Raw genomic sequence first — 26,873 nt, 5'->3', positions numbered from 1 at the left:
TGTATACGGGGTGCTATGCAAATTAGTTACACAGCACACCAAATTATGGGTAACTTGTAACTGGGAAAAGGGGTCATTAAACGTTGAGGGGGTCTGTTATAAAATTTGGGGAGAGACGGGTGGGGGGTTGTATGCTTGTGTAAACATAGGGGACATTGGGTGGTGGTGGTCTGGGGGAGAGGGCTCTGCAATAATAAACTCCCTGAGCATTCATAAAGTGTGTCAGTTGTCTTTCCTTTCTCTGTTACCAATCACATCAGTGTGATCGCTTCCACTGAGTCCTTGTAAGGGATACCCATTACCCCTGTCTCGTCACAATATTGTGAACGTGCAAATAAAAATACATTAAAGTAACACTGTGTTACATGAACAAAACATGTTACATGTACAAGAAGCCTGGTAGCTAGCTGGGCTAGTGGCACTACCAAGATAACATTTAAAAAAACAAATAGACCTGGTCCAGGAACTTAAACAGAATTTATGAATTATTAAACACATAATCTGAATTATTATGCAAATAATCTATAATAAGATTATTTTATTTTTTAAAAGGCGTTAACACAACCGAATACATGAATCTGCTGTTAACTTGCTGATCATACTGATACAGTTTTGTACTTGTAATGTGAATACAATAGCAGAACCTATACAACAAGTTTACTGTTTCTGACTAGACAATAAAAGGCTGAAAACGGGGACAATCACTGTTTTAGTGCGATCGTCTTGAATAGTAACAAATATATTCTACAAAGATCCTCAACTCCGCCTTTATGTTACTTTTGATATAAATTTAACTTTTCCACAAGGTCTCTTGAACAAAACAGCAACACTGACAAATTATGACAGTACGTAATTATTATGAAAATTGCTATTTTCTGAACAGTCCCGTTTTGTGGCGCATGCGCAGAAACATTGTTCGCAACTTCATCACCTGTGACCTGTATGCAAGAAACATTTATCCCTGAGCTCTCTTTGTGTCCCATGATTCTTTGCGCGCAGCGTGACGGAAGTCCCCATAGAGAATCAACAGTGAGTATAGAATATCACTATCAGTACCCAGTGCCACATACTACAATGTGTGCGCTTCCCTCGGTGGCTGTACGTTAGTACTAATATTATGTGACCTTTCCCAGTCCACGCCCTTGGAGGCGGGTTATACGGTCTCCGAGTAACATTGGAGAAACGTAGGAGGATTCGGTACTGGTTGTGTAGCATAGTCTCAAAAAATAAACAACTCAAATGCTCGACATTTCAAACCGAGACCGGAATAGACAGTTTGACAGTAGGAAACTACAATGTGCTTGGTATCATTCAACCGCACTGACTAGGAAGTGTAGCTGCTATGCTATGCATTTTTTCTTCTGAATAGTATAGTAATACCATATTCATGCTATAAAAGTAACGCTTGTGGCGATAACTGTTATTTATTAATAAGAATATACATGTGATAATTATTGATTTGATATACATTTATTAATTTGGAAATGAGAGATTATGATGAAATTACCTCTTTCTTGGGTGAGTGGGGCCCTTTCCAAAGGACGATTTTCTTTTTATTAAGCATTAGTACTATCCCTAATGGTTATGTGGGGATGTCCATGGTATTTCTGGCTGACATCCCACCACACCGCTGCAAACTGCCATACCTTAACGGGACCGGCGTATATTTGAATCAGTCTTTACCAACGCAAGTGGTAAATGGAGAAATTATTTACAGCAGATGCTCTCGGTACAAATGGGTCAATACTTCTAGGACAGGTTTTTTAAACGATACAGAAAGCTGCTTGGATGGCTGGGAGTACAGCACAGAAAGGTACACCTCCACCATAGTTACAGAGGTAAGTGGATAAATACTTCCTGTTAATGAGCGTTCACGTGAGAAGAAATAGTAGAATGATTTTGAAGAATAGCGGTCCCAGCTGCATGTTAATGTCATTAAATAGGCTTACTACAAAATATAAGGTTTCTACAGTATATATTTAAAGTAGATCATAATAATGTATTTATGTATGTAGTGTTTATCATTTTTGTAAATGATAAATTTTAAAAATGTCTATGGGGTAAATCAGCAGATCCTCACGCATGGGTAAGTGCTGTAGATTAGGAAAAATAGGTTACAGAAATTCCTCCTTTTTTGTTTTGCTTGACTGTGGGTAGATTGACGACTCCACAAATCACTACGAACAAGACAAACTGTAGATCACCCACAAAATCGTTTATGTTTACAATTTTACATGACCCAGTTTGTTAAGTATACAATTCCAGAAACGAAGAGCATTATGGAACTAAAGAAAGAACGTGAAGAGGAAGTTGATGAACATTAGCCTATATGGCCTAACGATTAATAGCTTGTCGAGAAAGGAAGGGGGGGGGGGCAATAAAGAGAAAAGATAATAATTTAACATGTTAGGGCAACAGGAAAAGCAGGATTTTTATAGAAGATGAATTAAGACGATATGTAAAAAAGGACTAATGACTACAGGCAGAGGGCGTTAATCATCTAAATGTATAGATAAAATGCGTTTCTAAAAATAATAATAATAAAAAAGATTGCTCATTAGTTAATCACATACATTTGCAGAATTGTGACAGTTATAGTAAAAAGAATTTTAAATGTCCAACTCAGTACCTCGTATCCCGTTCAGATGGGCGTTTCCTTGTTTTCTGAGCTAAAATCATTTACAGGGCAAGCGCAGTACACGGCACCACGTTTTAACGCGTACCATAAAATAATACCACAACGGTTCACTGTTTTACAAGTCATGGAGGAAGGCGCCTTCTCTGGCCACGACATCGTATTTCATTTTGAATTTGCCAGCTTTTCTTGATGAAAACCAATCCACGTCTGTGAGGCTACAAGAGTTATCCGCTATAGACCAACTCCTGATTTTTAATCCCGTGCGAATCATGCTTAAAAATAATATACAGTAGAAACTCGTTCATCCGAACAGCTTGGGGGACATAGAAATGGTTCGTATTAATGAGTGTTCAGATGAACGCAAGTTTACAAAAAACAGCAATACACGTACATACACCGCGCTCTAAAGGTTTATTTAAAAGTTCGCAATTTTCTCATAGCCCCAAACACTGTTTTCCGAGTTTTACACTGCATAATGTGCAAATAACATCTGACCGCGATACTGTTATGATCTATACAAGTACAACAAATGTAAAACTGATTCAAACAATATACTGTATGTTTATATATATATATATATATATATATATATATATATATATATATATATATACTGTAATAGTTAGATCCCTGCAGTTTTTAGTTATTTATTGTTAATAAATAGTGTTATACACTAATGTGATATGGAAATTTAACTTACCTGTCAAAGTTGTTTTTAGGCGTCTTGTTAATGACAGAAAAGTAGGACAGTATCCCATTACGCTTTTTTTATCAGACAGAGCAGATATGTTTATACAAATCCAGAGAAAAATAGCGGTCTTTTTCCAAGGAGCATGTAGAGAGGTTGACGGTCAGTGACTTGACGGTTGATCTTAGTCTATGACCATGCTCAGGCAGGGTGAGTTTGCTGTCGCAACGTCCCGTACGAGGCGATGGTGATATTCTTTAATACATTTTCACATGTGTGGTCAAATTTCAAAATAGTTTACTGGAAAAGAGATTACATTTATTGTCAGAAAGGTTCCAAAAAGTGCTGGAACCCTGTTCCGGTGTGTTCCGGCAGGACTCGAGCACTGGTTTTATACCAACAAGCATGGCATGGGTTTTAGAAACAGTATGGCACCGGGATTGATGAGAGCAAACGATCCACGTCTGGGAGTGGTTCGGTTCGATTGAAACACCATGTGACTGCTTCCAGTCTACCCCACCCTGTGAACAATACGACCCGAGATAGGTGGTCTCGGCTTGCTTGGAGAATTGCTTTTAATTCAATCAAATAAACTACAAGTCTACTGGAAGCCATAATAGTAGTATGGTATTTCATGTTAGATTTCAAAATTTCACATTTTTCAATTTTTGTCTTTAAGCATATTGAAAACTACAAAGCGATATGTAATTCAATATGTTAATGTAACATTATTCAGCAGGTTTCATTCGACTTTATTTTTCGATATTTCTTTTGAAATTATTTAATTCTGTAGGGTGATGCAAAACTTTTGGCCATAGCTGATGGTATCTAAGCATGTTCATTTTGTTTAGCTAATGTATATCATAAATATAATTTCGTGTGTTTTCATAGTGGAACCTGGTGTGTGAGGAGGACTGGAAAGCACCATTTAGTTCCTCCATCTTTTTTGCTGGTGTTCTCACAGGCTCCTTGATATCTGGACAAGTCTCAGACAGGTAAGTATAGCATCTTTTCACACCCTGGGTTCCAGAAATCAGACGATTCACATGTTATCATGATTCACAAGTGTCTTTTCCTGCAGGTCTCAATCTACCACAGTATTACCAAACCATTACATTTAATACGCACTGTCTACTTAATTCTGCTGGTTTTCATAAAGATATGCATACAGTATGTATTCACATATATATATATATATATATATATATATATATATATATACACACACACACACACACAGGTAGTGGACAAAGAAATGGAAACACCAATGTAAAGTCACTTAATAGTGCGTTGGGCCACTATGGTGTCCCCCTCTGTGGAGTTCTCGGCGGACCATTTTTGATGAAACTGGCTGCTTGCGCCCCAGTTTGAAATTTGCAGTCAATTGATCTGCAGTTGCTTGTCTGTTTTACCTTGCACTTCGAAATAATGCACAGATATCACGATCCTGGAGTATGCGCTTCCGCCCGCTGTTGCCCTTTGCTGATGATGTCTTTCCCTCGGAGTTCCATGCTGACATCACCTTAGACACCGTTGCTCGTGAAATATCAGCAAGTTGAGCTGTCTTGGTCACTGAAGCTCCTGCCAAACACGCCCCAACAATCACCCCTCTTTCAAAGTCACTGAGGTCTCCTCTTGCAGCCATGCTAGCCATAATTATAGGCAACCAGGCCTGTTCAGCATTTTTATACATGACCCTAAGCATGCTGGGATGTTATTTGTCTAATTAACACATGAGCCACACCTGTGTGGAAGCCCTTGCTTTCAATATGCTTGGTGTCCCTCATCTACCCCGGTGTTTTTATTTTATTGTCCATATATATAAATATAGATTAGTTGAGTCTTCCAATGTACACCCTAATACAAGTTTCCCATAGTAAAAGCATGGTAAAGCCAAACTAACAAACATGGCAAACCAGGGTAATGTATAATAAATGCATAGTATAACCATGGTAAAACTGCAAAAATACAGTGCACAAATTCTGTAGGAAACTTTTATTAGGACAGAGCTGCTATAAAATCTCTTGCCCTGGGGGTACATCCACACATGCTAGGGCTTATTTAATTGATGCAGAATAAGGTAGTTGTTCTTTGGATTTCGCCATTACAAACCACGTGTCGAAGGCAAAAAAACAAACAAATGGTAATATCACAAATCTGTCTTAATATGCTGTGTAATATGTTATTTTTCTTATTCCTCCCATTTGTTTGCAGATACGGCAGGAAGGTGGTCCTCTTTTTCACCATGGCGCTGCAGACTGTCTTCAGTCTCATTCAGGTCTTCTCTAATAGCTGGGAGATGTTTTGTGTTCTCTACTTTGTGGTTGGACTCGGACAGATCTCAAATTATGTTGCTGCTTTTGTTTTAGGTATGTTTGAACTGTCATGGCTACTACCCTGACAGCTCCACTGGCCTCCCTCTACTGAGACAACCCCTGCTCTATATGCTGTCTTAGGCTGACTCCTCCCTGGAACAAACCAAGGGCAGAGATATACATTTAAAAATGTAATACACAAACTCCCCATATACATAACATATCTACAAAACAATTATATGTTCATGAAAAAATTAATATTAAAGGTTATTAGCTTGTAAAGGCTATTTTCAATTGGAAATAACCTTTAAAAGTTAATGACCTTTAATATTCATTTTAACATTACACAACCGTTATTTTTTCTTATCATAGTTTCCTGCAGTTGTATACCAGAGCTGCTGTAAACAGTACCTTGTCTGCACGCTATTTACCAGGCTTCTAGTAATGTACAAGGTCATGTCAATGCCTCTCACCAAAATAACGTCTCAGTAGCTTTACCTAATGCTCCACAACATGTAAATGACCAGTCTTAGTTTCCCGATTGGCTGTGTTCCAAATTACTCAATAATCTCTTTCTAAACATACACAAAAGACCTATTGCCTATTTACAGTTGAGCAAAAATAGAAACAGGTAGATAACTGAGATTACAGTTCTCTTTTTCGCAAGGAGTGTTCTTGCATGAGCACATTTAAGAACACTTTCAAAAACACACATACATAACTTTCATGAATTGTCTCCAGTCCCAATACACTACCAGCAGCGGACAGAACTATTACAGACTTGAAGGGGAGAATGGTAGATATATATTTTCCCATTGTTGAAGGAAAAAAAAAGATGTATACCGATAGTGGATTATCTTGCATTAGGAGTGTCGTCTGTCTGTCTGTCTGTGTGTGTGTGTCATCAGTCTGCAAGGAGCCTATCTAAGTGTAATAAAGCATAGACTAGCATTGTGGGAAATCAGGTTAAACTGTTAAATGCATAGTATAATCGTGGAAAACACATGGTAAAATTGCAAAAATACCATGGTTAACTTTTGTAAGGGTTGAGGTTAGGGGACAGAGAGCTCACAATTGTATTAAAATACATGACAATCACAATAGCACAACAACATACACTCTAAAACACAAGTTATAACCGTATGTACTGTATAACACATTCAGTATGGTAAGGGGTTCAATTCTTAAATTATTTTGAAGGGGGAAGTTGTAGTTAGAAATAAAGAACAAAGTCTGATCTCCATACTCTTTAGTCATCGCTTTTGTGAAACATCAGTAATTGATACAGAAGTAATTGCCAACAGAGCATCTACTATGAGTGCTAAATCGAAGTCACTTGAGACCGGAACTTTTTATTGTATGTTTTACATTTAAAGATAACTGTTGGTAAATAACCTGAATCTTGATATGAATACCTCCTGCCAATCCGTCCTCTCAGGCAGCTATTGAGTGTGTAAGGAATAGATGTGCATTTGGTTTTTTTCTAATTTACATCAATGATTGCAAATACTAATCCTAATTCTGCTGTCACGTACAGGTATGGCCTCATACACAGGTATGGCTACATTTCAAAAGTTGAACGTACATTTCCATTTTTTTGTATTGAACTCACTCCCTGTGCTGTAGCTCAGTTTCACTGCAATGGCCTTGTTGCAATCAAGCTATGTGACCTGCACAAGAAGTGGTTAGATAACTGACAGCATTGGCTATTGGGTTTGTTGTGATCTCCAGCTTTGTACTGTACAATGATAATTTGGTAATTATTGCTGTTACCCAAGTGCAAGAAAGAAAGGAACACAAATCTGGAGAAGTTACATTTTGTTCTTAATTCTTGTTTTTCAGGTTCTGAGCTCCTTGGCAAATCTTCACGAATTGCCTATTCAACCCTGGGAGTCTGTGTGTTTTATGCATTGGGCTATATTATTCTTCCCTTGTTTGCATATTTTATTCGGAGCTGGAGGATGCTGCTGTTTGTGATTTCCATTCCAGGATTGTTTTATGTACCTTTGTGGTGGTAAGTGTGGGTAATCTTACAGTGTTTATCACCCAAAAGACAATGCTTGACCATTTTATTTCATTTGATTTCCTATTACAGTGCACTCTGTTTATAAGGATCAGGGATATAAGAATCAACCACATATAGTGATCAACACCACTGGGACAAATCATTCCTATACTATCCAATGTAAAATAATCTGCTTGTAAGAATTAAGCAATCCGCTTATAAGAATCATTTTGGGGCAAACTGACTACATGTAAAAGGTACTTGATCAAGTGCAGTGACGTGTGCAGCCAATAAAACTGTTTTTAAATTTGATCACATCTTGCGTGATAAGGAACGTATGCAGCGTGGATTGTGCAGTGATGCAGGAAACTCTGCATTGTTTGTAATCAAACGTGACTGCACCACTGCATTGTGCAGGTATGTTTTGTGTGTTCTTTGTTAGTGAAAATTTGTTTCAATAAAGTGAATATATAAGTAAGTGTGTGTCCGTCCTTCACAATTTTATGTTTGCACACAGTAGAAGTTTGTGGTGAGCTACTGATAGTTCTAATGATTCATCAAGCCAGATTGTGAGGAAATGTGGAGGTGGAAGGATATAAGTGTTGCACAGGATTCAGTGAACTGTCCAATAGGCTTGCTTTTTAGATCATAGATTTTGTTTCATTATATTTAAATAGAGGTTTACCAACCCTGTTTATGATGTCCTTATTACAGGTTTATACCCGAGTCACCAAGATGGCTGCTTTCCCAAGGCCGAGTTGAAGAAGCAGAAGCAATCATTCGAGCAGCTGCCAAGAAAAATGGCGTTACACCACCGGAGAATATATTCAAGGGAGAAGAAATCATTGCGTTTATGGTAAGGCTTTGTGCATTGCTAACAGAGAGGTAGGGGGTGGAGGGTATTTTTAATTATCTAAAACGCACTCAATTGTAATGTTCCAAAAAGTAAACTTTTTATAGAATTAACATACTATATTTCTTGCTCAAATTAATTTGCTATTAAGGTTGAATTAAGCAATATAACCCTAAGAAGAGGGCTTTACCATCTGGTGAGGTCATTTAACATAACGAGAAGGGCCATACCAGACAGTAAAGCCGTCTTTTGAGGGTTCGATTGCTATTAGAAAATTGATACATTAAAAAAACAGACATTTAAAGTGTTTCTCTGTTTTTCTCGGGATTGTATATTTCAGTATTTAAGCTACCGTTAGGTCCTAAAATGTTTTAGCGAAATAAAAATACAAATGTTTTAGTAATTTAAAATATATAGTAGTCTGTGTGTTAATGCTGTTTGTGCTGTTTGTTCAGTAACTTGTTCACAGTGTGTTCAGAAAGTTTATTCAAAGCCTCTTTTTGGCTTTGTTAGAGAACAGAGTGCAGTACCTGTTATGATATGCTGAAATAAAGTTGCTAAAAATAAACGGACTGCATCCAGTTTGATTTCTTCAACTCGTTTTTCAAACCAGAGACTAGTTGCTATTGTGGTTACTGTATTGCAGCTGACAGCAAACACTATTCTCTTTTTTAATTATTATTATTATTATTATTATTATTATTTTTTTTACTTTATTTGCTATACTAAATTTAGTTCAGGTGTTCACACTTTTGTACCTATATTCCCAAACTGTTTTGGTCATACTGTATATTACAAAAATGTGACTAAATTGTGAGAACCGTGTTTGTTTTGTTTGGTAGTGGACTGACTGTAAATCTTCCTAAAGGGAAATAGTAACTTGCTTTTTTTTTATCCAATTTCAGCAGCTAACCTCTAAAGTGAAGAGCCAACATTCATACACCTACATTGATCTTATTAGAACAACTAACATAAGGAATGTGAGCATCATTAACTTCATCGTCTGGTAAGTTCAAAATAGATTGTGTTCATTCTCACCAAAATATTGTGACTGTGAAATTGGTATATTAACAACTTTTATACTAGTACTAGTACTTAATAAAATAGCTTGGTCATATGAATTAGTTAATTCAACTTATGCGTTTATATTTAATATGAATATAAAAACTTGAAAGCACTTATTTGTAGCTAAATGTATTGACGAGGGCTGTACACTTTAATTTATTAAGATAATAATAACACAAAAGAATGTAACATATTTTGTTGGTGTGCATTTAGTAAAGTCTTTAAAAAACAGACACGTATTTCATCGTGCTGTTAAATTTCTCAGTTTCCTTATTAGACCATGATGAAAATATAATATGTGCCCAAAAGCTTACCAGGATAAAGTAAGCTGCCAGAAACTGCAATTCATTGTAAAGGGAGAATTATTGTGGGACACTGTAGATTTACTCTTGGAAAATTGTACTTACAGTAGCTACAATAAAGATTTTTTATTTTATTGCAATTAAAAAAAATATATATATATATATATATGGCATTACACATACTCTGTTGTAATTTTTCTTTTTGCTGTTGACATCCTGACAACTTTGTTTCAAAGCTCTTTTCAAAATGTCCCCTCTAGTGCACTGTTAGTGTAAGTATTATTGCCCACATTGTCAGACAGGGAATACAGCAATAATGCTCTTCCTGCAGTGATTTAGAGGACAGATCTCAAACCCCAGTGCACTAGAGTGGCCATTTTGAAAAAAGGTTTGAAACACTTTAAAAAGTTGTCAGGATGTTAACAATGAAAAGAGAAATTGCAGGTACATTATTTAAACAGTTACAGCAACACATGGGGACGTACAACGCTATATTTTTTGGAACCCTATTACTTACTCTTTAACATTAATGGTGGAAATTGACAAGGGTTTTTTTTTTTTTTATAATGTATATGTATGTATTTACAGGATGATTATTACCATCGGTTACTTTGGATTATCTTTGAATACTCCAAACATGATTGGGGATCCCTACGTCAACTGTTTCATTTCAGCTGCTACAGAGATTGCAGCCTACATTTCAGCCTGGGCCATTCTAAAGTATACTCCACGACGCATTGCGTTATCTTTCCCATTGCTGCTTGGTGGAGCTGTGCTGCTGCTCATCCAACTAGTCCCTTCCAGTAAGACATTCCATTTTCCATTGTCCTTCCACTTTTTAGTTGTCACTTGAAACCCTTTAAGTGATGGACTATAGAATTGATAATGCATATTGTTAGATTTCTTTTTGAGGAAGGTTTTCCAAGCATATTTGAACTCTTGACCTTTTTTTCTGCTTAGGATTTTGAATTTTTTATTGGGTTTATACTGTTCTTGTAACTGTGAACTGGTTGAGAGACCTTTTGTTATTGAACGGGGATGCCTTTAGAAACAGGTTATATATCTCGCACTTATTCTTTCCTTGATAAATATAGTTAAATAAAATAATGTAAATGTGTGTTTATTTTTCAGATCTTCAAATACTGAGCACTGTACTGGCGATGGCAGGAAAATTTGGAATCACTGCAGCCTTTTCTATAGTGTATGTCTTTGCAGCAGAGCTCTTTCCCACAGTTGTTCGGAACATGGGGGTGGGTGCGTGCTCCATGGCATCCAGGATTGGTAGTGTGCTTTCTCCATACATCGCCTTCATCGGTGAGTACCGCTAGTTAAACTGGTTCAACTGCTTGGGCCACTTTCTGACACTGTGTGAGTCCCAGGCAGTAAACTTTCCAGTTGACTGCCAGCTTGACCATTCCAAGAAGGCTAGGCTGCTGTTTTGGATGGTCCGCATGTTATTCTTTACATTTAGTTTCCATTTGTGATGAAACATGTTTAGGTACTTTTTAGAAGTTATTGAGAGTTTTAAAATACTCTCACCACCTTATGTGGCATAAAATATTAGTTATCTTTACTAATGCATTTCTTCTCATTTAGATTTATTTTGTATTATTTTCTGTTTAATTTATCATATCCTATAGCCTTTTTAAAACTTAGAAGTTTAAAGAACCCCTCTGGTCTCAATAGAGCTCTTTTTTATTTTATATAGCGCCTTTCACAGTGGACCACCTTCACAAAGCGCTTTTACAAGATGCAGTAACAAGAAAATCCATAATACTTTAAATACAGAGAAATGCATAATACATGATATACAGTAAAAAACAATGCATAGTAGATTAAATACAGTAAAAAATGCATAATGCATGATAATAGCCTAATACATTAAATAGTAGCAACAACACAGCAGTTAATAGCAGATATCAGGCTTGGAGCATGGAAAGCAAGAGAGAACAGGTGGGTCTTGAGAGTTGATTTAAAGTGAGCGACGGTGGGAGCATCACGCACCAAAGCTGGGAGAGAGTTCCAAAGAGTCGAAGCCATGTAGCTAAACGAGCGTTCTCCAAGTGTGGTGTATTTTTGCTTGGCGATAACAAGCAGGCCAGAGTCGGAGGACCTGAGCTTGCGGGCAGGGACATAGCGGGTCAGCAAGTTAAAGAGGTACTCGGGACCTGTGTGATGAAGGGCATTGTAGGTGAGCAGGAGAGTTTTGAAAGTAATCCTGAACTTTACAGGTAGCCAGTTCAGCTGGGCAAGACGGGGGGGTGATGTGATCACGTTTTTTTGCATCTGGTAAGGATCCTGACAGCGGCATTCTGAACTAGCTGCAGCCAGTTTATGGTGTGTGCTGGGAGACCACCATATAGAGAGTTATATAGTAGTCGAGTCGAGAGGAGACAAATGCATGACAAAGTATTTCCGCATCCGGGAGGGAAAGGTAGGGATGGAGATGTTTCGAAGATGGTAGAAGGAAGATTTGACCACGGAGGAGATGTGGGCATCAAAGGAGAGGTTGCTGTCAAGAATTACACCAAGGCTTCATACTGTAGGGGAAGGCAGCAGCAGACAGTTTCCGAGGTTCAGGGCAGCTATATTGAGATTCTTAAATTGAGTTTTAGATCCTACTAGGAGGAGTTCAGATTTGCTAGTGTTCAGCTGAAGAAAATTGGCAGACATCCAGGCCTCGATGTCTTGAATGCAAGCCAAGAGCCGGACCATGGCAGAGGGGCTTCCAGGGTCGAGTTTTAAGTAGAGCTGGGTGTCGTCAACATAGGAGTGAAACATGAGGCTGTGTTGGCAGATGAGGTGACCCAAGGGAAGAATGTAGATACTGAAGAGAAGGGGCCCAAGAACAGATCCTTGGGGGACACCACAAGTGACCGGGTTAGCGACACCACTGCTGCATCCAACACAGAAAACAGACAACATGCGTCCGGATAGGTAAGAGGACATCCAGGACAGACAGGTTCCAGAGATCCCAGCATACTTCTGAAGGCGGTCAAGAAGATTGCCATGATCTATGGTGTCAAAAGCGGCTGTTAGCTCAAGGCACCAGCATCATCATTATGCAGGAGATCATTCACAATCCGGAGCAGACTGGCTCCAGCCCTTTCGAGAGTTTTGGAGAGAAAAGGGAGATTGGAGATGGGACGGAAATTAGTTAAGTCAGCCAGGTCGAGGGAGGGTTTTTGGAGTACCGGCGTTACTCGGTCAAGCTTAAGGGCAGCAGGAACCGAGCCAGAGTCCAGGGACAGGTTGAGAGTGTGCATAATGGAGGGAGCAAGATCAGAAAGAAGCACAGAGACGGACAAGGTTAGTTGGCCAGGTGTTCAGAGGGCATGTGGCAGTAGCAGTACGTGACAGTTGATCGTATGTGGCAGTATGATGTCTAAACCAGGTACATAAGAGTACAGCCATTAACACAAATCCCCCCAGCAATACATTTCTTTTACAAAACTACTACCGGTACACATTATAAATCGTTTCCAAAAGGGGAGCTTGTATGAATCTGGCTGCCGTCGCACCTAGTACTGCTATCTCATAAACCATTTTAAGCAACTTCACATTATGTTTCGTAAATAAAATATAATGGCACCCTTCATGTTGGCCTATGACCTAAGATGCTTAACAAAATGCTTAAAAAAAATACTGTGTACATAGGTGCATTCTGTAGGTCAAGTTCAATTGTGGGTGTCATACAAAAAAATGAACACCTTCCTGCTTGTTTTTTGTAAAGCTTCTGCGACCAGTGTCAAAGCCATGTATGTATCTCAGAAGCGATTTCAGGTAATGACTTCATAATTTGCAGGATTATATAAACACTTCACGCAAAATGGATTTACAGATGCATAGAGACAGTACACAGCTGTATTATTTTTACTTACTTAAGTTCCATTACCAGTGTTGTGCTGTAAAATTTACCATTCTTCTGTCGCATTGCTTTAAACAGATTAAATATGTTAACATTAATATTGGGCCTGACAAAGCAAAGAATGTGCAAGACATATACTCTTAACTTGATTAAAGGCAGCAACCGAACACTTATAAGCATACGTTACAGATGGTGTCCAGTGAACATTAACCATTTCAGTACTTTTGAAGTACTTTTAGCTTATAAATGATTCTGGGATTTCTATAGAGGCTGCAGGGGTGCGTTTAACTTCAGACTGAAACAGACATGACACAAAGTGAATCTAAAAAACAAGAATTATTTCCTACCTGTAACAATCTCTTTGCTCTTTTTTGTACATACTCATGGTTTTATTCTTGGTTTCTTTCAGGGACATATAACAAGATCCTTCCCTATATCCTGATGGGATCCATTACTGTCGTTGTAGGCCTTCTGAGTCTGTTGCTACCAGAAACACAGGGACAGCCTCTTCCTGAGAAAATCAGTCAAGTACCGCCACTTCACTGGTTAGTTTTATAACGTCCATTCTTTAGTACTGTCACAGTCAACATATTTTGTGTTTAATTGTTTGGGGAAATGATAAAGTTTGCCAAAAAACAACAACTTAAAAGCATTTTCCTTTTTTTTTTTAATAGGGGATATCAATATATTTAGTGAACAAAGGGGCTGATTGGGGTTAAATGGGCAATGAATGTCACACAGATCTCACCCAACTCAAATCAATTTATGTGAAATTATGTTCCCTCACTGCTGCAACTCCCACAACAGCTCAGGAGAACTGAAGGTCAGTGGGCATAGTCCAATCCCACCAGCAAGCCAGTAGACTCCCTTGAATTAAACTGAAAGGCTGTTATCAGAGAATGTAGTACAAGTAATAAGTGTATCAAATAACACTTTCAATGTCAGTACATAAGAAAGAGGTGCATGTTGACCTTAAATTGATTTTCTATCAGTGATCGCTTCAGTGTCACAAAATATCCCCTAACAAATGATGACAGTGGTATAACACATTTTTAGGGTTGAAAGATCCTAGGGCCAAAATACTACACAGGGTCTATTACATCCTATATATTGGTGGATCTTTAACCCACATTTTCATGGACTAAGGGTATTTCAAAATGACGTTACTGAGCACTATATATCTGTATACCATCCACATAACTAGTATAGAGTTGTCCCACCGCATCTACGACTTGGAGCATTACTTGGTTGAGTGGTATTCCTAAATAATGCCAAAAAACATTTTGGTATGTACTATACTGTAATTATAAGTATACCCTCTTTGTACCTGAATCAAGCAAAATAATTTGTATTAAATTATGTTTTTGATTCCCAGCTGCTGCAACAGAAGAGACCCAACTCTTGAAATTGATTTGGAAGATATCAGTATAAGAAATGGAAAAAACTCTGGTCAGCACAACTCTTCACAGGGCTATTAAGAAAAGTACATTAAATCCAATTTAATACTTCTTTTGGCGCTTATATAAGTTAGTTTTGATAATATATCTAGGCTTTTTTTACAATTGAGTGCACATTGTGTTAAGTGTTACCTAAATGTATATTTTATAGTAGAATAGTTTCACTATATATCTAGTTCCCTATCAAGTATGAAATGTAACTATTACCGAATGGGTGTTTACCTGTAAAGATCCCAGAACCTGACTAGAATACCACAGCTGTGCGCAAGTGCTTGTGACATAGCCATGCTCGCCCCCGAGAGCTTACAGACACAGGTACTAGTATCATTCTCCTTTAAGATCCTGAGGAGACAGCATACAGATAAGTACCGGTTACTTTACTCTGCATATATTTCACTACTAATGCGATAATTATTTTTGAAACGTTGTATTTTTAGTTTACTAATTACACTTAATTTTTGCACACAGTCTGTTGCTTGTTACTTCCCATAGCGGTTTTGTGCACCGCGTGGAGCCGACAGCTTCTGTCGCCCCTTCCAGGGATCAAGCAGCTTAAGTCTGCTGACTTGTACTCTCCTGCAGGCTGCTAATAACTCCGGCTGGAGTTAAAATAAAGGAAACAGAAGTGTTTAGTTTAGGAACTATATTCTTATTTCTGAAATTGTTGCTGTCTTGTGAGAAAATATTTCTCGTGTGTGTGTGTGTGTTTTCTGTCTTGCACAGAAAACGAGCACAGCAGCTCTGGATGTGTGTGTATTTTTGGTTTAAAATAAATAAATACAAAATAACATGGTTACAGCTGCTGGGCTCAGCAGCTGTGTGTTGATACACTTTAGGTAGATTGTTTCAGTCTGCCACAGTAGAGGTTCAAGGGAGACATGTGCTTGTCCGGACAGACAACACTATCATGGTGGTTTGTATAAACCACCAGGGCGGCCTAAGGTCTCCAAGTCTCCATCGTGTGGCCCGCAAGCTGTTGCTCTGGCACACAAACACCTCCTCTCACTGCGGGCAGTACATCTGCCCGGGGTGGTAAACTGGGCGGCGGACCTCCTTTCCAGGAGAGTTTCCAGTTCCTCAGAGTGGAGGCTTCACCCCGAGGTGGTGAGCCTCATTTGGGACCAGTACGGGAGAGCAGAAATAGATCTCTTTGCCTCCCAGGAATTGACCCACTGCCCCTTTGGTTCTCTATAACAGGAGACGGGGACCCGCTGGCAATAGATGCCTTGGAACACCAGTGGCAAAGGCAACTGTTGTATGTCTTCCCACTGATATTAGTAGCCCCTTACTGGCCCAGGAGACTTTGTTTTTTAGCTCTGATGCAGCTCCTGAGGAACCAGCCTTGGAGCCTGCCCAATTGCTGCGATCTGCTCAGTCAGGTGCAGGGAACCTTATGGCATCCTGACCCATCGAGCCTACAGCTCTGGGTCTGGCACCTGAATGGCTGCAATTAAGCCATCTGGGTCTGTCCAGTAGGGTCATTGACACCCTGCAAAATGCCAGAGCAGCATCCACATGTTCCCAGTACAGGTACAAGTGGGGTGTCGTTCAGATATGGTGTCTGCCTCGTGGGTTTGACCCCACGATTTGTCCCATGGCAGCAATACTACAATTTTGCAGGACCTATTTGACGAGGGGAAATCCCCATCCACATTCAAGGTCTGTCTGGCAGCCATTTCGGCCTACCATGTCAAAATTGACTTGGTCTCCGCAGGAGCTCACTTTCTGGTGGGACAATTTTTGGAAGGAGCTCGGCGGCTTCGGCCACCTCCTGAAGGATATTGTTCCTCACTGGAGGCTTAAACTAGTGCTTGAGGCACTCATGAAGCCTCTGTCCTGTGCGGGCACTGGCTTATTATGTGGACAGGACAACGTTTTTGTGTCTGTTATGGGACTAAGTCCCATGGGCAAGCCCTGTCTAAACTGAGGCTATCAAAATGGATAATAGACACAATCAGGACGGCTTATGAGCAAGCCAACTTGCCCCCTCCAGAAAAGCTCACTGCCCATTCCACCAGGGGCATATCAACTTCGTGGGCTTTGTTCCAAGGTGCGTCTGTCAATGCCATTTGCAATGCAGCGGTTTGGGCTACTCCCCATACCTTTACAAGATTCTATCGACTGAATGTCATGGATCCACAAAACCCTTGCTTTGGTACTAGAGTGTTGAGGGCGGCTTCAGGGTCCACCCTTACAGCGTAACATAGAGGTGAGTTCTCCATCAATTGTTTAGCCCTAGCTACTTGTTTCTGGGGTTCCGAATGGTAACGCACAAGGCTCAGTAGCAGTAGCAGTCCGGTCTTTATGCAATATTGCCTTGCAATGGCTTTGGTACACTCACCCATTCGGGAATGGTTACATTTTGTACTTGATAGGGACCATTGGGTTATTTTCTTAACCATGGTTCCCTGAAATAGAAATGTAACCATTAACCTTCAAGGTCACTGTGTCCATGATTGCAGCATGTTTGAAGGAAAAATGATACTAGTACCTGTGTACTAGTATGGCTATGTCACAGGCGTTTGCTCGCAGCTTTGGTGTTCTATTCAGGTTCCGGGATCTTTACAGGTAAACACCCATTCGGTAATGGTTACATTTCTATTTCAGGGAACCAGGTTTATGATGATAACCCAACGTTTTAAAATGTTTTTCTGTATTAAATTTTTTTTTAATTTCAATCAAATTTCAAATTGACAAATACAGTACAATATTAAAAAATAATAGTACATCCATTCACATATTTTATGCATACATTAAGAATATTGATATTATTTTAATGCAAGCTTAAATAGTAGAAACATTCGACCACAGACTCGCTTTTTACTGCAGAAGGAGTAAAGTTGCATGTGTTAAGTGAACAATACAATATTTTATTGGAGTACAGTGGTTTGCAGAAGTATTCACCCCATACCAATAATGTCACATTTTGTTGAATTACAAATAATGTATGCAGTTTTTCAAATTAACTTTTTTTTTATTTAAAGCTGTAGTGGTTAAACTGAACACTGTTATATGAGGAGGAGGATAAATGTCAGCAAAACAAAGAAAGCAAAGAAAATGTACAAAATGAAATTTAGTGGTTGCATAAGTATTCAGCCCCTTAAGTCAGTACTTGGTAAAAGCACCTTTTGCAGCAATTACTGCTGTGAGTCTTTTTGGATAGGTCTCTACTAGCTTTGCACAGTTTGCCCATTCTTCACAGGAAAATTGCTCCAGTTCTGATAAGTTTGTTGGGGATCGTCGATGGACTGCAATCTTCAAGTCTCACCATAAATTTTCAACTGGATTCAAGTTAGGACTTTGACTGGGCCACTCAAGAACATTAACCCTTTGCGGTCCTATATTGGACCTGGTCCGACATCGCAATTTTCCCTTTCCAGTCGAATGTCGGACCCTGTCCGACATCATCAAAAAGACGCAAAAAACAGGTCTCTAGTCATTTTTTCTCCGGAAAAAGCCGAGAAAACCATTCAATGGCCGAGTGAGACCGACAGGAGCCGAGAGAAGCCGAAAAAAAGGGGCGTATCTCATGAATACTAATAGACCCGACACCACATAGATAACATGGACATAAACAAACAAGATAGCTGCTTCCGCATCCAGCGCTCAAAGAACATCACAGACATTTGCAGAGCTTTTTTTAGATGTTATAGTAATAAAATAACGACTTGGATCGCATTATTGAGGAGTTTGGTGATAAAACGAGTGATCAGGGGATAATTTATCGGTATGTACTACTACTACGAGGTATGTAAAAAATATAGCGAACGAGGGGTGGGGTGGGGCTGGAGATGCAGTACTGAGTGTCCAGTGCCTTTTAAACCTGTTTTACTGTGGAAAAAAAATACTTTTAAACAGCTCAAACAGCTTTTCCTTAAGGATTCGTCTGTATTTTGCACCATCCATTCTCCCCTCTATCCTGACAAGTTTCCCAGTCCCTGCTGAAGAGAAACATCCCCATAACATGAAGCTGCCACCTCCATGCTTGACAGTTGGGATGGTGTTGACTGGGTGATGTGCAGTGTTGGGCTTGAGCCAGACGTAACGCTTGGAATTTAGACCGAAAAGTTCAATTTTTGTCTCGTCTGACCACAAAACCTTTTTCCACATGTCTGCAGTATCATCTACATTCTTTTTCTCAAACTCCATACGTGCTTTAAGAGGAGGCTTTTTGAGTAATGGCTTCTTTCTTGCCACCCGTCCATACAGACCAGCTTTGTGTAGGGACCAGCTTATTGCTGATGTGTGAACACTGACTCCCATCTCAGACACAGAACTTTGCAGATCTCTTAAGGTCATTTTTGGCTTAAGAGTGACATCACAAACCAGTTTCCTGCTTGCCCGGCTGCTCAGTTTGGGAGGGCAACCTGATCTGGGTAGTGTCTGGGTGATATGATGCATCTTCCACTTCTTAATGATGGACTTCACAGTGCTGAGAGAGATAATCAGCGCCTTTGAAATGTTCTTGTACCTTTCTCCTGCTCTGTGCCTCTCTACCACTTTATCCCTGACTTGTTTCAAAAGCTCCTTGGTCTTCATGGTTGCTTTGTTGGATCACTATGTGAGTTGCAGCTTGAAAGTCTTTATATACCTGAGGGAAATTATCTACAAGAAACCACTTTGAGTACACACAGGCTGAAACCATTTCACTAATTTTGTGACCTTTCAAACAAATCATTTTCACCTGAGCTGATTTAGGGCTGCAGTAGCAAAGGGGTTGAATACTTCTGCAACTGAGATTAATCTGTTTTTCACTGTAAATCTTACTTATTTATATTCTATATGCATTTTTTTTAAACTTTATCAATGTGGAGTACTTTGTGTAGATTCTACATGTAAAGTCTAATTTGAAAGCGTCGTGGAGTATGCTCAGGTGCCAACAAAATGTGAAAACTTTGCAGGGGGGTGAATACTTATGTAAACCATTGTATATGTACAAAGAAATGATTGAGCATTGGTTCTTGAAGGAAACATTATTTATTTATAATAACTTGAACAGTTTGGTGTCCGTTTTACATTATTTTCTTAAAGTGAAAACTTTCTATAATTAAGTGAAACTGGTAACTGATTACTGATTAATGAAACTGTTTTATATACACAGAAATTCTCTCAGACATAAGCTCTCTGTAAACATTTCAATGTATTATTTAATAATCTTTAAAACTTGACTGATGCCTGTTTTTTGTTTTGTTTGTTTTGTTATTATTATTAATATTATTTGTTATGATTATTATTATTATTTAGCAGACGTCTTTATCCAAGGCGACTTGGAGACAGAGACAGTTGTTTTTTTTTTTTGGATGCTGGTGATATGGAAATAAGAAAACAAAAAACACAAACTTTCAGTTTCTTCATAATAAATAAACACTCACCCCATGTGCAGCACTCTCAATAGGACCCTGATGCGATGCAGTCAGCTTTTGAGAAAATTGCACATATACATTTCTGTTAAGGTTTGTTTTAAAAACAGGCCAAATATTTAAATTCTTGGTCAGTTGTATCATGTATAGGACATATTCTATTTATTGCACAGATTATCAATACAACATTTCTTAATGTAGGTGAACTAACATTATTACGTTTGCACAGCAGAAATCACTTTGTTTTTCTTTTATATGCAAAAAGAGTACAATACAGCATGGAAACAGCAAGGGAAACTATATACCTGCTCATATAAATATGCATAGATATATACACATTTATACAAACAAGCATGCACAGTTTAGCCATGAAAATTGAATTTTATGATTGAGCCTACTATCTAGAAGCTTGGTAAGTTGTCTAAAGTAGAACATTTACAAAAATATAATATATATATATTTTTTTTAAAAACTGAACGAAGGGGTACCAAGATAGCCTAATTAATTCAGACTTATTTTTAATTCCATACATTATTTTTTCCATAAGCATACACTTCTGTATTTCTGGTTAATACAGATTGGTAACCTGTATAACATTTTTTATTATAGTCCAGTGGGATTTTTATTACATTAAAGTTCTGCAAAACCGACAACTCACAACTAACCTTATCTGCTCTAAACAAACTTTATTTTTCACACAACAAAACTCAATGTACTGTAACTGTTTCTTCTTTGTCTGATATTATTGTAACCTGTGTGCAATAAACTATGACTCTGCATAAGAATGTTTCAAGGGAGTTTTCCATTTCACATGTTGCATGCGCAATTGCTACAAGTTTACATACTGGCATCTTTTTACATTTTTGGTTGTTCTTACAAGGTGCAAGAGTGCGAAACGAGACAATGCTCTCATATTGTTATTAAACTTTGTAAATAGAATGGCTTTTAGCTGTATTTTATTAATAAATGTATTGTTCTTCACAATAAACAAAGCATCTGATCACACAAGCTACAGTCCTAGGACCCCTTCTATTCTCACTATACCCGCTGACTAGGTACTCTTCTCTTTTGGCTTCTCATATCTCCTATATGCTGACAATACTCTTTTTCTCATTTCCTTCCTTTGACTCCCATATCTCCTCCTGCATTTCAGATTGTCTCTCAACAATCTCATCTTGGACACATTCACATCACCTCAAACTCAACCTTTCTAAATCCGATCTCCTTTACTTCTACTTCTCCTCTGACCTCTCCATCTCATTCTTCCTTAGTGCTATCAATCTTTCTCCTTCTGCTAGAAACCTAGATGTATTTTGGACCCTTCCCTCTTCTATTCTCAACACATCTTTCCACTAACACATACTTGTTGTTTCTTTCTTAACAACATCTATAGAATCTGCCCTTTTTTGATCTACTTATTCCACCCAGCTCCTGGTCTTGTTCTTCTAGATTGGATTATTGTAACTCTCTCCTCGCTGGTCTCCCTGCTTCAGCTATTCGCCCTCTTCAACTTCTTCAAAATTCTGCTGCTCGTCTGGTATCCTCCAAGCCCCCCTACTCTCACGCTACCCATCTGCTTCACACTCTCCACTGGCTACCTATATGTCTCTGCTTGCATCCAATTTAAGACCCTTGCTCTTGCCTATCGCTCTTTTCATCATACTGCCCCTTCCTATCTCCAATCCCTCATGTCTGCTTCTATTCCTTCTCACCCTGTGCTTATCCTCTACTGACCGACTTGTTATGCCTTCTTTTCACTCTCCTTCCTCCTGTGCTCGCGCCTTCTCTTCCCTCTACCGGTTATCCTCAGGACTGTACAGTCTTTAACTGCTTTCCATCGTCTTCTCAAAACCCAATTATTCAATCTTTAGTTGTAAATTCCTATTTTATATATCTTTTTGTATTTTCCTTGATTTATAAAAATGTTGTATATATTGTACAGGAGGCTGTGTGGTCCAGTGGTTAAAGAAACGGGCTTGTAACCAGAAGGTCCCCGGTTCAAATCCCACCTCAGCCACTGACTCATTGTGTGACCCTGAGCAAGTCATTTAATGTGCTCCGTCTTTCGGGTGAGACGTAATTGTAAGTGACTCTGCAGCTGATGCATAGTTCACACACCCTAGTCTCTGTAAGTCGCCTTGGATAAAGGCGTCTGCTAAATAAACTAATAATAATAATAATACATATCTGTTTGTTTTGCATATTTATTGCCTGTAATTTATATACTTTTTATATTTTGCTTAATTTTCTGTAAGTCACTTTGGATAAAAGCGCCTGATAAATAATTAAATAATAATAATAATTGATAGCTCTTTTTGAGATTTAAAGAGAATGTGACAACTACCAACTACCAGCCAAAAATGCCTTTTCTTTTAAAAGATTTTTTGAGGATCCATCTCTCGTATGGAAATGAGAATGCTATTGTGTAGTTGGCCATATCCATGCATCAGGATCTTTAGCATTGATTAAGGAATGTCACACAAGACATTAACAAATAGCTGCAGTAGCTTTGTGAACAGGACCTTGCAATCTTATCCATAGCAGAAATGTAGTGCTTGCTCTTGTTTGTCATCTATCTTCAGACAAAGCTTTAAGTGCTGAATTTCATTGTTTTTGCTCAACAGACTACCGATGCTTTAATAATAGTGAATAGTCTATGATTTACACATCCTATTTAGATTCAATTCTTAATTTGTGCACATAACTGGATAATTATTTCCAGCCAGAGAAATTCAGTTTGTTAATAATAATTGTGCATATAAAATATCAATATAATTTGTAAGGTGATGAACTATTCTGTATAATCTGTGTTTCCACTTTGGAACCTGACATACAAGGAGGACTGGAAGGTGCCTTTTAGTCTGCTCTTTTTCTGGTGCTCAGAGGCTACCTTGCATGTGGCCAGTTCTAAGACCGGTAAAGCATCATGACTCACCCTTTTTTACAGAAATCAACCTATACATAATCACTTCTGTGCTTGTAGTGTTATAGTTATGTAGTGTTATAGTGCAGTATTTTGACAATTTACCAAATAAGTACATTTTAAGCTTGCTGGATTTCATTTGTATGTTAACGGCCAGTCAATACAATTCGATGAATAAAGAAAATAACCAGGTTTGTGGTGGTCTCTTTTTTTATATATTTTTTTTTATTTAGAGATGCATTTTTAACGATACTTTAATGGGGCCCCTATTTATTTATTTATTTATTTTTAATTGCTGCTTTGTCTTCTTTACTGAACAAGCGACCAAGAAGGGACTTTTTTTTTTTGGAAAAAACAAAACAATAACAAAAAAAAATCATTATTATGAAATATTGCCATCTTGTGTAGGAAATAGGTAAGTCTTGCTACTGAATGAAATAGCTATCAGAATTTAACATCCTTTTCAAGGTCTTGTTGAGACAATGAACCTTTGAGAAGTTTTGTGTACATCCAAAAAAATTGCTATTTCGTTTTTAATAAATTTCAGTGAGCGGGCTGGGATGGTCTTTGTCCTCCAGAGACCGGTAGCCTGCAGACAGCCGCTTTCGAGTTCCTGGGAGATTGTAAAAAGACGACGATTGGCCCGTTGCATCGGAGGACCTGTGTGGGAAATCGCCGCGGTAAAGGAGAAATAATAAATGGCATCCCAAATTGTGAGAAAAGCGGGGGTAAAATAATTGATAATTCTAAATTAAAAAATTAATTTATTAAAATGGAATACAAGTACAATGTGTGTGTGTGTGTGTATATATATATATATATATATATATATATATATATATATATATATATATATATATATTAATGATATTGTTCTAAAAACTTTAAAAAAATAGTATTTAACTCTTTCTTCCTGTTTGTTGTTTCAGATATGGCAGGAAGATGCTATGCCGCCCACATCTGGAACCCTAGTCTAGAATGTCGAGCACTGCCATGTTTCTAAACGGGGCTAGGTTAGTTGGTGTATATATATATATATATATATATATATATATATATATATATAGATAGATAGATAGATACAAAGAATGTCGTTGCTCCTGCTGCCCACAGTTTGGGAACCCCTGCAGTAACATCACATTAATTCAGTGATTTCTTATTTCTCATTAAACATCTCTTTGAGGTGAGCTTGTATAAATTTGAAAATCTGCCGTCAAAAACAGCTATATCTCATTATAGTCGTGACTTTTTGCTTTACAGGTAATAAAGCCAAAATGCTCCATGATATTGGCTTCATTTGTGGTACACAGCTGTATTGTATGATTCTCTCAGTTAAGTTAAATTGTGAGAATCTTCCAGTTATTTTATTAAGCTGCCTCCGCCACAGTGTTAAAACCTCATACTGTATCTCAAAAAACATTTTAGTTGATGACTTATGACATTGACCCCTGGCCTCATATGGATATTGTGTGATGTTTTCTGGGTGCATTCCTTTGTGTCTTCTGGAAGGGTGGTAGAGTCTGTTGTGTCACTTCATTGCCTTATACCTCTTCCAGAAGAAGTCTTCTGCTCTACTGGGAACTGTATTTAGAGAAAGGAAATCAATTGTGCATGTCCAATTAAGCACATTATGCTTCAAAAACTTGACATTACATACAAAAAGGGTTTCGTTATTTGTTAGAAAAAGTTTGTTCTTGTTTGACCAAGTATATATTTTTTCCTAACGCTGTGTAATAAGACAAATACAAAAAAAACCCTGCAAATGTAATCATTTAAACTTTAAATTTAGAATTAAATGTAGAAGCATGTCTTAACAGGTGGCTTGTTGACATATTAATAAATCATATTTTTAAATAGTTTACAATGCGCTTCAATGCTACATAGACCACATCAAATCATTTTAAAGCCATAGCATGCTGCTGATTAAGTATAATGTCAGGTTATGGATTGGTAAAATCTGTGGCTCAAAAAATAGATAGATTTTAAAAGGGTATTACATTTCATGTTCCAGTAGTTTTATTATCGGACCTAATTAAATCAACAAGACTTTATCCCTCTCTTATAAAAGAAGGTGTAGTAAAAAGTATTAAAAATCAAAGATCTGAATGACAAACTCAACCATTGGTATGCATTTATTTAATGCATTAGGCTACCTCATTCTTTCCCTGTCTACTTGTTTAATTCAAGGTTGGAGGGTGTTTCTGCTATCTCTTTTTGGACTCCAGTATATGTGTTGTTTACTGTGGGTGTGAAATAAAGAAGTGTTTAGCACCACAGAGATTCCACATGGAGATACATGTTTTATCCCAGTGAAAAGGGAAATAGTTGACCTTTTTATTAACTGACTTGTGATGTGAATGCTCTTGATTATAAATGGTCACAGTTAGGCAAGGTGTAGGTCACACATTAAGCAGGTTTCCCCAGAAAGCTAAGCCAAGTTTAACCTCATATCTGAAAACAAGAACATGTTCCCTAAGTTTTATGGCTACTAGACTAAAATGTTTCTGAATTCTGGTTGTTTCTGACATGGGTGAGGTCTTTTTAATGTTTATCTGAAGGGTTGAGTAGTTGCCCCCCCCCATCATCACCACCACCGCTGGTGAGTGCTGCTGAATCAGACCTTCGGTCCAGCAGGTGTCACTGTTAGACACTGGTGATCGAGGAATCCTGAAATAGGGAACATGGCAGTATCTTAACAGTCAATCTTTAAAAAGCTTACATATTTCTCACTGCCTGTACTGAAAAACAGACTGTAGTCTTTTTTAAGTCATGTGGCAAGTTGGTGTGATATGCCATATGATATTATACAAATATGAACATGTAAGGTTAAAGTAGATTGAATTGTCCTCTCTGTCACACGTATTGTTTATGCTTTAGTATCTCTTGCTTTCGTCCTCTAATGTCACTTGATCTGTGATATCGTGTGGCTTGCGGAAATTCCAGAAACACTATTATTTGTATAATGAAATGAGGAGGTTACGGGCAGTGATAAATATTTCTTTATAATGTGCTTGGCTACCCTACTAAAAAAAATAAATACCTGTGCAGGTTTGTGGTGTGTTTCATTTGTTACCTTTAAAGAAGCATCAGAGCATTACGTAGGTCTTATAGACACTACACTAGCACACCCTCTGTAAACTGATTTGGGATCGTTCAGCGATCCCCTAAACCAGGGGTCTCCAACCCTGGTCTTGGTGAGCTACTGGGCCTTCTGGTTTTCATTTCAACCGAGCTCTCAGTTACTTAATTGCACCAATTAATGGCTTAATTAGTCAAGATTAACAGGTGTTCCAGATCTTTAGCCATTGATGACATTGACACCAGGGTTGGAGACCCCTGCCCTAAACCAACCCTAGCTCTACACCGTATAACCAACCCCAGTTGCAACACATGGCCGTT

At 38.2% G+C, this 26,873-nt stretch overlaps 1 protein-coding gene across 2 annotated transcripts; it reads left to right on the top strand.

The window, feature by feature from the left end:
• The first annotated feature begins 966 nt into the window (after positions 1-966).
• LOC117421503 (organic cation/carnitine transporter 2-like) lies at positions 967-22,737 on the top strand. Of its 2 annotated transcripts, none has more exons than XM_059027414.1 (10): positions 967-1,029; positions 4,218-4,321; positions 5,541-5,695; positions 7,484-7,655; positions 8,361-8,502; positions 9,405-9,505; positions 10,455-10,669; positions 10,998-11,180; positions 14,144-14,279; positions 15,110-22,737. In XM_059027414.1, the coding sequence occupies exons 1-10, from the start codon at positions 982-984 to the stop codon at positions 15,210-15,212; spliced, it is 1,359 nt and encodes a 452-aa protein (XP_058883397.1). In that variant the 5' UTR covers positions 967-981; the 3' UTR covers positions 15,213-22,737. The 2 variants fall into 2 exon arrangements, with proteins under 2 accessions (XP_058883397.1, XP_033891887.2); XM_034035996.3 differs by lacking the exon at positions 967-1,029 and adding an exon at positions 1,056-1,838.
• The last annotated feature ends 4,136 nt before the right edge of the window (positions 22,738-26,873 follow it).

This window comes from Acipenser ruthenus, chromosome 1, assembly GCF_902713425.1.
Source record: "Acipenser ruthenus chromosome 1, fAciRut3.2 maternal haplotype, whole genome shotgun sequence".
NCBI classification, from domain to species: Eukaryota; Metazoa; Chordata; class Actinopteri; order Acipenseriformes; family Acipenseridae; genus Acipenser; species Acipenser ruthenus.
The sequence above is the reverse complement of the archived record's forward strand: the minus strand, read 5'-3'. Positions and strand labels throughout refer to the sequence as shown.